We start from the raw sequence: 12,151 nt of genomic DNA on the forward strand, positions 1-12,151 counted from the left end.
TGATGGTGTCAGAGATCGAAGATACTAACAGTTTGGATCTAATTGCTTCCAAAGTGTGGTGAAGAACCGAATTTGCAGAAAGAAATTTCCTTTTGAAGATCCTACTGTTGCGTTCATTCCAAGTGTGATATACCAAGAAAGCCAGGCTCAATTTGGACATGCAGTTGTTGTGATAGTTAGAGGTGCCTCTCTAATAGAAGGATGCCCAAGTAATGAGTTCAGCCCAAGAGGATGGTTGGATGTGGAACCCGTATCTTGTTTGTAGAAATGACCATAATGGTTTGATGAATGAACACCGGAAGAACAGGTGGTCATGGGACTCTAATTCAGTGTTGCAAAGGCTGCACATGGTGGCATTGACGTGTGCTGTACATCTCCTATTAAAGGTTGGGAGTCTATGCTGGATTGCTACCCAAAAGGTAAAGGAGAACTTGGGTATAGAGGGCTTCGACCAAAAAAGATGAGGCCATGGTATTGTAGGTAGGTGCCTGTTGTGGTGTTTCAAAGTTTATGAGATTGAGAATTTACCAGCACCTATGCACCAGAATCAAGAACCAAAAAATCGCAGGGACGTGCAGGTTCTTACCAGTCGGATCGCAGCCCTCAGCCGGTTTATATCCCGATTGTCAGATAAGTGCAAACCATTCTTCGATGCTATACGATCTAAGAATAAAGATACATGGGGACCTCAGCAGCAGGAGGCCCTCAGTCAGTTGAAAGGTTACATGGCCGAACCACCAATTCTATCCGCTCCAAAACCCGGGGAGGTTCTTATTATGTATTTGGCAATTTCTAATATAGCGAGAAGTGCAGCATTGATTAGAAAGGAAGGAAAGAGGCAATATCCAGTCTTTTACACAAGTAAGACCATGACAGATGCGGAGACACGATATAGTAAAACAGAAAGAGTTATCTTAGCCTTGGTCTATGCCAAGAGGAAGCTTCGGCATTATTTTGAATCTCATAGCATTGTGGTACTCACCAACTATCCTATACGGGGTATACTCTCTAAGCCCGATCTATCTGGGAGAATTACCAAGTGAGCTATCGAGCTTAATTCCTTCGACATAACTTATGAGCCAAAGGTGTCGCATAAAGGACAGGTTGTAGCAGACTTTCTTCTCGAATATGAAGACACTCCCGAAGAGCCGGTACACCCTGAACCACAGTGGGAACTTCGAGTCGATGGCTCCTCGAATCAAGTAAGTGCAGGGGTAGGAGTTGTAATGTCAACACCCGAAGGCACCAAGTTGCAGCAATCTATCTGTTTGAAGTTCCCGGCTACGAACAATAAGGCCGAGTATGAGGCGTTACTTGCTGGTCTTCGATTGGCCAGCAGCCTCCAGGTACGTTGCTTAAAGGTTTTTAGTGACTTACAGCTTGTTATAAATCAAGTGACAGGTCAGTACTATCCCAAAGAGGAAAGAATGAAAGCATATAAAGAAGCTGTAGAGAACGTTGCACGGGGATTCGATCAGATCGAATTCTATCAGGTACCTTGTGTTGAGAATGCCAAAACAGATCAATTGGCCATATCAACGTCATCCTCAAATGAAGATCTGACTCGGATAGTGCCAATTGACGTCCTGGACGAGCCCAGCATTAATCTTCCGCAGGAAATAATAGTGATTCCAGTTGTTCCTCGAGAAACATACTGGATTGATCCATTGGAAGCCTACCTCAAGCATGGAGTTCTTCCAAACCAGAAGTTCGAAGCACCGAAGCTCCGTCTCACCACAGCTAAATATGCCATCGTTAACAATCAGTTATACCGAAAGTCAGTTTCAGGTCCTTACCTGAAATGTTTAAGCCCTACTGAGGCTCTTGTGGTGTTGAAACAAATCCATGACGGAGATTGTGGCAACCATTCTGGGGGTAGATCCCTTGCGCATAAAGTCCTGACTCAAGGTTACTTCTGGCCGTACTTGGCCCAGAATGCAGAAGAGTATACTCGGAGGTATGACAAATGTCAACGTCACGGTCCCATGAAGCATCAACGTGCCGAATATTTGCATGCAATGGCAAATCCATGACCATTCGCACAATAGGGGATTGATATAGTGGGCCCGTTACCCAAGACTGTGGAACAAAAGGAGTACGTGCTACTGGCTACAGATTATTTCACTAAATGGGTAGAAGCCGAGGCCTACTCAAGTGTGACCCGTGAGCAGGTAAAAACTTTCCTTTAGAACAACATCATTTGCCGGTTTGGGGTCCCAAAAGTCATTATAATGGACAATGGTAAGAACCTCGACAATAAAAGTACAAGAAAATTCTTCGCTGAGCATGAAATTATACAAAAATTAGCTGCAGTTAGTCATCCACAAGGGAATGGACAGGCTGAAATAACTAATCGGACCATTTTCAGTTGTTTAAAGAAGAAATTGGAGAAACTCAAAACGAAATGGTACGAGAATCTCCCTCAGCTGCTTTGGGCGTACCGAACCATACCACGGTGGCCCACAGGGGAGAGTCCCTTTGCCATGGCTTATGGATACGAAGCAGTGATTCCAACCGAAGCGGCGATTCCAACCCTTCGGACATCCTTGTTGCTTGAAGGAAACAATAGTCAGCAGCTCGAACATAGTCTCGACCTCCTCGATGAAAAAAGGGATGCTGCAGCAATTAGGCTTGCTTCATATCAGCAGCAGCTGCGCAACAATTATAACAAACGTGTTAGATTCCGGAGCTTTGCGGTAGGCGATTGGGTTCTGAAGCAAGAGACAGCTCATGTAAAGAAATTGGAACCTAATTGGACCGGACCCTATAGGATTACCGAAGTAGTGGGGAAGAGAGCATATCGTTTGGCCGAAACTGACGGACGTCCCATTGCGCGTCCTTGGAATGCAATACACCTTAAATGGTATTTCCATTAGATAAGTTTGTCAATTTTATTAAGAATTCTTCACAAATAAGGCTGCGTAAGCCCACAGTCAGCCATGCTTTTCTTTATTTCGCTTCTATTTGTTTCTTTCCATAAAAATGGGGGCCAAACCACCATTCTATGATTATGCAATTTTGCGTCACATTATGCATTAGCAATTTTTATGCAAAGAAAGCAATTTTTATGCAAAGGAAAAAAATTTTGAAAATTTTTATGCAAAGAAAGAAATTTGAAATTTTCAAATTTTATGCAAAGAAATTTTCATACTACATTATGATTATGCAATTTTATGCTTTTATGCAAAGCAATGTTGGAAGCAAGTTATTAAAAAGCATGCATTTTGACCTATGGTTAAAACTCTTTGTCCCACATCGGATAAAAATAAAAAGGAAATGTGGTTAATATATGCGTAGTCCATTACATATGGTTGCCAAGAAGGGAGTATCAATGGAGGAAAGTCTCCAAATTAAACAAATAGGAAACTTCCCAGCCATTGTTACTCGCTCTCTTGGCCTCCTATCATTTTTTAGTCTTCGGCAAGTTGTTTAAAAAAAAAAAAAAACGACGAAGAGAAGAATATATATATGGAAACCTCGCCTCGGACCCTAAGTGTCTGGCTCAGCACAACCTCCCTCAGGCTCAGCGCCGGGGAGTAATTCATTCGCCTTGGACCCTAAGTGTCCGGCTCGGCAAAATCTCGCCTCGGACCCTAAGTGTCCGGCTCGGCAAAAACCTCGCCTCGGACCCTAAGTGTCTGGCTCGGCACAACCTCCCTTAGGCTCAGCGCCGGGGAGTAATTCATTCGCCTCGGACCCTAAGTGTCCGGCTCGGCAAAATCTCGTCTCGGACCCTAAGTGTCCGGCTCGGCAAAAACCTCGCCTCAGACCCTAAGTGTCCGGCTCGGCAAAATCTCGCCTCAGACCCTAAATGTCCGGCTCGACACAACCTCCCTCAAGCTCAGCGCCGGGGAGTAGTTCATTCGCCTCGGACCCTAAGCGTCCGGCTCGGCAAAATCTCGCCTCGGACCCTAAGTGTCCGACTCGGAGAACCTTTTAAGGGAGTCCCTCAGGCTCAGCGCCAGGGAGTAATCCATTCGCCTTGGACACTGAGTGTCCAGTTCGGAAAACCTCTTATTTATTTTGCTTCGGACTAAAACAAATAAGGAACCTTCAGGTAGAGTATCTTCTCCAAAAAAAAAAAAAAAAAAATCTATCAACATAGTGTGTGCAATATCAGAAGCATACAAGCATACTCAGTCGAAACAGAATAAAAGAAACACATCTTAAGAAACAAGGTTATATCATTCAAATTTATCATTCTCAAAATTGTTTCTTTACAAGGAAAAGGAAATTTTTTTTGCTTGATCCTACTTCCTCTTCGGATCAAACGGGGCAGATTCGAAAGCATCTGCTACAGCTAGACTTGCAGGTGGAGGAATTGAAGGACCAGGAGTTACAGGAGTTGATGAGCTTGGAGGATCTTCCGGGTGAGCCTTCACCATTTCAGTAAAAAGCACCTCAGCCTCCTGAGCCTTCGGACCCTCATTATAAGGGAAGAACACCCCCATGTTCACATCAAAGGCATCAGGATCCATTGTTTTGGGGCCCGAGCCTTGATTGAAGCCAGACTGGTAAGCTTTTGCACTTGACAAGCGCACCAGACTGGAGTAACGACCTTGCATCTGCCTCCCGGCAGTGATGCAGGTGCTAAGGGCATCATTTAGACGCTGGACTTCAGCCTCAAGCGACTCAACTTTTGCATCAGAAGCAGCCAGACGCTTCTTGTAAACATCCCGAGCCTCATATGCAATTTGTGCATTGGCAATGGCATGGGATACCTTCTTCTTAGAATTGCTGAGGTCTTTCTCCAACTTCTTAAGAGAAAGAGACTGAGCCTCAGCAGTAGCACTGAGGGCCATAGTATGATACAAGCCCTGCATCATGAGATAATAACAATGTAAGAAAATTTGTAAGACAATTATGATAATGGAAATGAAGAAAGGAGTAAACCTCTATGGCTCGAATAGGGGCAGATGGGAGTAGCTGGTCCAACCTCATTCTGCCGATAATTTCTTCATCTTTGGGGAGACACATTCCCCGAGCAACGGCCAATGCTGTAGATGGGTCAGTGATCATAGAATCACCAACGTGGAGGATGGACTTATCAACCCTCAAGAAAGAAGGAGTCCAAGGTGCCCTAGCCTCGGTAAGGACATAGGCGCTGACTTCATCCTCAGGGTTAATCTCCTTGGCTTTCTTCCCTTTGCTTGTTGGGTTAGAAGCACCCTTGGGTTTCGTGGTTAAAGAAGGGTTCAGCCTTGCCCTTTTGTTCAAAGGGACTTCGTCAACCTCCTTCTCTTGCTCGTTTGTATGCAATATAGTCAGCAGGGCATTCTCTGCAGCTTTCCTCTTCAAGGCTGCAGCCCTCTGTTTTTCTTCCTCAGTCATGGGGAAGCTGTCGAATGATGGAAGTTAGAGGTCCATGAGATCAGTGGTTACAGCTCTGGAAGCAACTGCTTTAAGACTCGCAGAAGTAAGTAAGCTCTCGACCGAGGGAGGGTCGTTCCAAACCTGCCCTTCTAGGAAGGAAAGCCTCTTCTTGGCAGTCGAAGAAGGAAATGTCATTGAAAAAACACCAAGAAACTCGTAAATATATCGAAAGAATAAGACTCGACATGGGAAACAGCTAGAACAATCTTCATGAAGAAAGGGGGGATGTTCTATACCTAACTTCCCGAACTTGCGAGGGATAGGGAGTTTGCTCGATTGGGGCACGGCCCATCTCCCTTTAACGATTATCATCCTCTCTTTCCACTTCTTCTCAGAAGTAGGGAGGTCTATACATATCCTTTGGTGCAAGGGGGAAGTGAAAAAGAAACGACAAGGTTCGGTCCCATGCTTAGAAATATAATAAGTAATCAGCAAATCAGCCAAAGTCAGGTCAAGACTCTCCTGCCACTGGCGAATGAGGAATGCTGAGATTACTCGAAGGAAGTTAGGGTTTACTTGCAGGGGTGCAATCCCCAATTTGTTGAAGACTAAATGATAGAAAGGATGAAGGGGGAACCTAAGAGCGTTGAGATGCCCAACAGAGAGGAGCAACTCGTCTTCTCCGACGCCCTCGCCGGTGTAAAAATCAGCGCCTTTGGGGTATTCTGCAATTATTACCCCCTCGGGAATCTCGAATTCTTCCATTACGGATTCAATGGAGAGCGGGATGCGACGAATAGATAAAATTGCATTTCGTTCTTCCTTAGTAAGAATATTTTCTGACCCAGAGGTAGATGTTTCAGCCTGGATTGGGGAAGCACCCGGCTGATTAGCCGAGTCATTTACAGGTTTAGGAAAGTTCGAAACCCTAGGTGGGGGAACCCTAATGAGATAAGGGAAGACGAGGGAGTGGACTCAGAATTTACGATCTCTATACGCTCAGCAATAGTCGAAGTACTCATAATGCAAGATCGAAGAGAAAAAGATGAAGAACTAACCTGATAAGACGACGGAATGAAGAACGCAAGAAACGTAATGAGAGCAAAAGTAACCCTTATGGAATCTCTTAAGGAAGAATGGCAATGGGCGATCTTCGAACCGTCTTTTTGCAAAATAGACAACCGTGCAACTTCAATTCCCTTTTTAATAGAAGCCGCAATCCAATTAAAGAGGGAATTGGGGGCAAAGTGTGGAGGGAAAAATCTCCCTCCAATGAGAACTGTACACGTCATCGCAATATAAATACCCGTCACAAATGTCAGAGGCCCATCCTGCTCAAAGCCTAGTCCAAGCTCGTTGACAGCCAAAAATCATAAGACACTAGCCTAAAGTCACAGCTAATTGATCTCTGTAGCATTGCTCAAGCTCGGAACAAGAGATCCAGCCCGTTAGCAATGTCACATGGATCAGGTTATTTACAGCTCAAATCCATTGAAAGGAAATTAGTCCTATTAGAAGAAGGATACAGCAAAGTAAGAAACTACTGCACGAGGAAAATTATACAAAGGAATGAGCTCTATTTGTAAAGAATTTTTGTAGGGAAAGAATTGGAGGACAAGCAATGCGAGTCCTACCATAATTCAGCCAATCTTTTATGTATAAATAGAGGCCCAGACCTCCAATAAAAGGATCAAGCAATTCTACGCTTCTCTATATACTGTTCTTATTCATTTTTATTGCTTATTGAGTGAGTTGTTTTATTTCTCTTAATCATTATTGGTTGGGTGAAATTTTGCACCTACAGAGGGGTTCAAGGCCAATAGTGGACAATTATGTTTGTAAAATACCTAAATATAACATATATATATGTGTGTATATATATATATATATATAGATATATCCACTAAAAAGATATAAAACTGATCTTACCACTTCCATTGGTTGATTTTAAACTCATCAGAGAAAATGAATGCTTTACTTAATGATGAAAACTTATCAACCCTCCAAGTGTAGATGTTGTTATCTAGTTCCTTTTTCATGGACAAACATTCCCCTTTGCCTGTATGTTTAATAACAAAAATCTCTGCTCCAAATACACAGCAATATCATCTACAAGGTAACCATTTGAGGGATTTTTAAGTGGGGATTTTACATAAAAATGGGCTTAAGGCTCCATATTTACTCATTGATTGAGTCAAAGTTTAATAGTTTCAGAAAAATAAATTTGACCCAAAAGATGATTTGGCACATGAAGTTTTACTGTTTAAATTTGTGTTGCCTAAAATACCCTATTCAATATTGAGTACATTTACCTTACTACGCTTTATTTCGTCATTCATTTTACCTTATTGTCCTTATTTATTTCCTAACCTAATTTAAGCTATTGGAGATCCATTCGTCAGTTTAACAGACCGGCTGGGAGCCCTAACCCGAACATTCCATTCGTGCAAAGCCCTCACCCTCACATCGTTTACTCTTTACATAATTCTTATTGGTGGTCGATGTGCTTTTGTGAACTAAGCTTAGTAATTTGGTAAGTACTCTCTCTATCTCTCTCATCCATCTTGGGTGGATCTCCCTCGATATATCGGAGTTTTTTGCATATCCAAAGAAAATTGCGTGATCTATAAAAGAAAGGTAGAACGAATCTAGGGTTTGTATTTTATGTTGAAGGCTTTAGATGAGAATGGAATGAATTAATTAATTGTGTGCTTGAACTTTGAATGTCATAGAAATTTTTATTTTATTTTTTTATTTATTTTTTATTTTTTGGGTCATGACCATGCTGAAATTTCTCACTTCTCAATGTTTCTGTAGCTATATAATTACCCACATATATACATGGGAAGATCATCAATTTCATGCCACCATACATTAATTATTTATTTTCTTTTCGTTAAAGAGATAATATTACTCCCATCATTATACTGAAAAAACCATAATCCCTTCCATTCCATATGGCTTTAATACAGATATATGTGTGTGTGTGTATATATATATATATATATATATATATATCTGTATATGTGTATATATATATATGTATATGTGTGTGTGTGTGTGTATATATACAAAAGCTGTTTCTAATACTAAGAAGATAACAAATTCATAAGAAGATCATCCAAAAATGATGGGAATAATAATATAAAACATCACTTAACCCAATGAAAGGGATATAGCTACAGAAACATTGATCAAACACACAGTCAATTAATTCATTCAATTCTCATCTAAAGCATTCAATATAAAACACAAACCCTAGATTCGTTCTACCAAAAGAAATTTATAGATCACGTAATTTTCTTTGGATATGCAAAATACTTCGATTTATCGAGGGAGATCCACCCAAAACGGGGGTGTGTGTGTGTGTGTGTGAGAGAGAGAGAGAGAGAGTACTTACCAAATTACTAAGTTCAATTCACAAAAGCACATAGACCACCAATAAGAAGAACAGCAACAAGAGTAAACTATATGAGGGTGAGGGCTCTGCACGAAGGGAATGTTAGGGTTAAGGCTCCCAGCTAGTCTGTTAAACTGACGAGTGGATCTCCAATAGCTTAAATTGGGTTAGGAAATAAGTAAAGGCAACAAGGTAAAATGGATGAGGAAATAAAGGGCAATAATGTAAATGTACTCAATATTAAAAAGGGTATTTTAGGCAACACAAATTTGAAACAGTAGATCATGTGCCAAATCATCTTTTGGGTTAAATTCATTTTTTTGAAACTATTAAACTTTGACTAAATCAATGAGTAAATATGGGGCCTTAAGCCCATTTTTATGTAAAAATCAGTAAATATGGGGCCTTAAGCCCATTTTTATGTAAAAATCCTCTTTTAAGTGTATCCAGTGAAAGAAATTGGTCCAAACCCCATTCTGTCTTCATCTTATGAACTTGTACAGCATCTACATATATAGATATTATATAAATAGAAATATCATACTATAACATGAGGTTCATAAAAATAAAAATAAAAAATTTGTGTTAGAAAGAATGTAACTTACCTTCAATGGTTAAGTACTTGTCAAGGATATGATCAAAAACAAAAATTTGAAATTTACATTGATCTCCCAACCATGAGTTAGTTAATCTTAACTACTACCAGGTACATTGAGATGTGATCTTTCACATTTTGTTTCTTGTTACCATTTTTGGATAGAAAGACAACTTCCTGAAAGCATAAAATTGAAATTGAGTATATTTCAATTTCTAAATTATTTTAAGGATGATAACAAGGTCAAAATTAAAGGAAGTAGAGAGAATATTCAACCACACCACTTATATCCAGCAATTTCGAATTCATTTGATTCATGTTTTTCAATTCCCAATTCCAAAAGTATTGAGAGAGATTCTATTTTGAATAGATAGTCCGCTGGTTGGACATCTCTTAGCGACCTTGCAATGGCTGCAAAAAATTAAAAACACCAAACAATATGACCAAAATCAGCAGTACCATTTTAAAAATAAATAAATAAATAATAGTGTCATATGACTCAAGAAACCCTAAAATTTAGGGCCAAAAGCATATAATCTGCATCTCATATGGACAAACAATTATTGAAAGAAAAATGATATGAGAACCGAACCAAACACCTGAATAGAGGCCGAATCTAACGTGAGTTGTCCACGTCAGGTTATTTTCTAAAAGTCGGCGCATGAGATGCTGTTTATTTCCTTTGAATTTTGTATTCATGCAAATTAAAGGAAACTTTAAGAAGATTCATCATTTCTCTTCTCTCGGTTAGTTTTTTTTTTTTTTTTTTAAATAAAAAAATTGGTTTTCTTTTCAAGTATATTTTCATTCTATCAAAGAAAAAATGTCTCTTGTAATGGAAACTCTTGTGAATGAGTCATGACCACCAGATTTTGAGAGAGAGGAAAGGTGAGAAGAATTGATAAAACAGATGAACATCCAATAGTCCAGATCGAGAAACGAGAGAGAAACAAAGAGATACAGAGAGAAAGGTGTTTTTTTTGTAAAAAGTTTCGATTTCTCTATCACGGCTCTTACTGAAAATATCAGTGATATGTGCAACATCATACAAGCTCTTGAATATAAATAAAATAATACACAAGTATACAAATATCAAAGGAAAATAAAAGAGTATAGCATACCAACGGTAGGAAAAATCATGATTAGGAGTACAAAATTGCCCTCTTCTGCTCTCTCGGTTGAGTCTTGTGACTTTTGCTAGGTTTGGATGGCCAAATATAAAGACAGTGTGTGCGCATTAATGTACATAAATCTGAAGGGTTCACTAATTACTCTTCACTTTGGAAAACTAACAATTCCTTTGGAATGCTAACTGCCACGTTGAAAATATAAAATGACTTTTCCAACATTTTCAATTACTACTTTTTTTTTTTTTTTTTTTTTGAGGTTTAATTTACTATTTTATTCCACTCACATGATTCCCAATTTCCCATTCAACACTTCTTATTTTGAAATAAAACTACTAAATTAGAGCAGTGCTATTCTGTCCGACTTGCTTTTTCCCGACCAAAACCGACAACATGTGTCAACTGCATAATTGCGGCATTGCTCTTTTCCACTTTTCTTCAGTTTCTCTCACTCCTCTGTCATCTGTCTCCTCTCTCTTTCCTGCTGCCAGCTTCAGCACCATGGAATCACCATCAAGTAAAGAAATTGGTGACGGAGATTCGTCGGGAGTGAAGAGATTGACGGAGTTGAGACGTTGGCCACAGATTCCTAGCAAGTTTGGTCTCTGGTCGGAATCCGATTACGAATCCGACGATATCACAGACCCGTCCTGGTGATACCAATCACCCTTCAACGCCATCCTCACCGAGCTCATAGGTTGCAGTCAGTCATGGCCATCCCGTACGCAACGCTGATCCTTGCTCGCAGTGTATTCTTCCTTCCTTGCCCATTGCCGGAATAGCGCACCACGTGTCTGCACGCACCAAACACTCTCTGTATTAGATTGTGTCGACAACCTGCAACTTCCGATCATTTCGCCGACGTTCTGTTCTCTGCCATCATCAGTCCTTGTCGTCGACCACCAGGGCGGATCCAGGAATTATCAGTGGGGTGGCCTAAAATTAAACATAAATTTAATAACACAATTTCTTAAGTAAAATTTTTTACAACATAATCTAGATAAATATTTGAATTCAAATATTACAAAATATCTATCTAAGTTGTGCTCGACGAGACTTTAAATACTCGAATTCGTCGATAATAGGCTCCAAGTCAAATTTTCAAACAAGGTCCTGTACGGTTATGCAATCAGCAAAAAAATCATCTCCCATCGTGCTATGTTTTAGCACGTTTCATATTTTGTTTTTTTGGTTGAATTATTGTAATTTTTGTTTGTAGTTTTATTTTATAAATCGATTTGAAATTCTAACACTTACCCATATATATTTGTTTTATCTAAATCTCTAGTAAGTTAGTAACCTTTGATTTGTAAATTATTGGATTTAGATGTTTTCTTTTATACTAATACTCCTTGTCTACTAGAGATCAAAATCATCAAATTTTCGTAGTTTATAATGCCATAGATTTTTTTGTTTGTTTGTTGAATACTTTCTAGATAAACACAGGAGCTCTGTTTATTTTTCATGATGATTTGAAAGTGTTGAAATTATGAATTTATTCTATATATATAATTTCAGAATTACCTTTACAACAATTTTATCTCAAAATATGTTTTACTTCATATCCTAATACTCATCATTAATAGGGTTTGTTAAGCTTGGGCCTTTATTTTAGTATTGTGGCTTAGCTAACTTGGGATTATTTGGGCTGGGCTAAAAATACCCACAGTAATAATAAAAAATAAAATTAAATAAAATTAAAATAAAATAAAATAA

At 39.5% G+C, this 12,151-nt stretch overlaps 1 protein-coding gene across 1 annotated transcript; it reads left to right on the forward strand.

Annotated features, from left to right (window-relative positions):
- The first annotated feature begins 212 nt into the window (after positions 1 to 212).
- Positions 213 to 2,033, forward strand: LOC132301369 (uncharacterized). Its single transcript, XM_059798628.1, has 3 exons — positions 213 to 435; positions 532 to 974; positions 1,086 to 2,033. Exons 1-3 carry the CDS (start codon positions 213 to 215, stop codon positions 2,031 to 2,033), a joined length of 1,614 nt encoding a protein of 537 aa, XP_059654611.1.
- The last annotated feature ends 10,118 nt before the right edge of the window (positions 2,034 to 12,151 follow it).

This window comes from Cornus florida, unplaced genomic scaffold (genome assembly GCF_030987335.1).
Source record: "Cornus florida cultivar Cherokee Brave unplaced genomic scaffold, ASM3098733v1 CherokeeBrave_3.0.0_Hap2_Chr03, whole genome shotgun sequence".
Taxonomy (NCBI): Eukaryota; Viridiplantae; Streptophyta; class Magnoliopsida; order Cornales; family Cornaceae; genus Cornus; species Cornus florida.

What these genes read in the sequence shown, in the direction of transcription:
- LOC132301369 (XM_059798628.1), top strand. Translation starts at nt 213, where the DNA reads ATGAGTTCAGCCCAAGAGGATGGTTGGATGTGGAACCCGTATCTTGTT. An exon ending in AAAGGTAAAGGAGAACTTGG is followed by an intron (nt 436 to 531) that starts GTATAGAGGGCT and finishes AGAATTTACCAG; the next exon opens with CACCTATGCACCAGAATCAA. An exon ending in TTGAATCTCATAGCATTGTG is followed by an intron (nt 975 to 1,085) that starts GTACTCACCAAC and finishes TATGAGCCAAAG; the next exon opens with GTGTCGCATAAAGGACAGGT.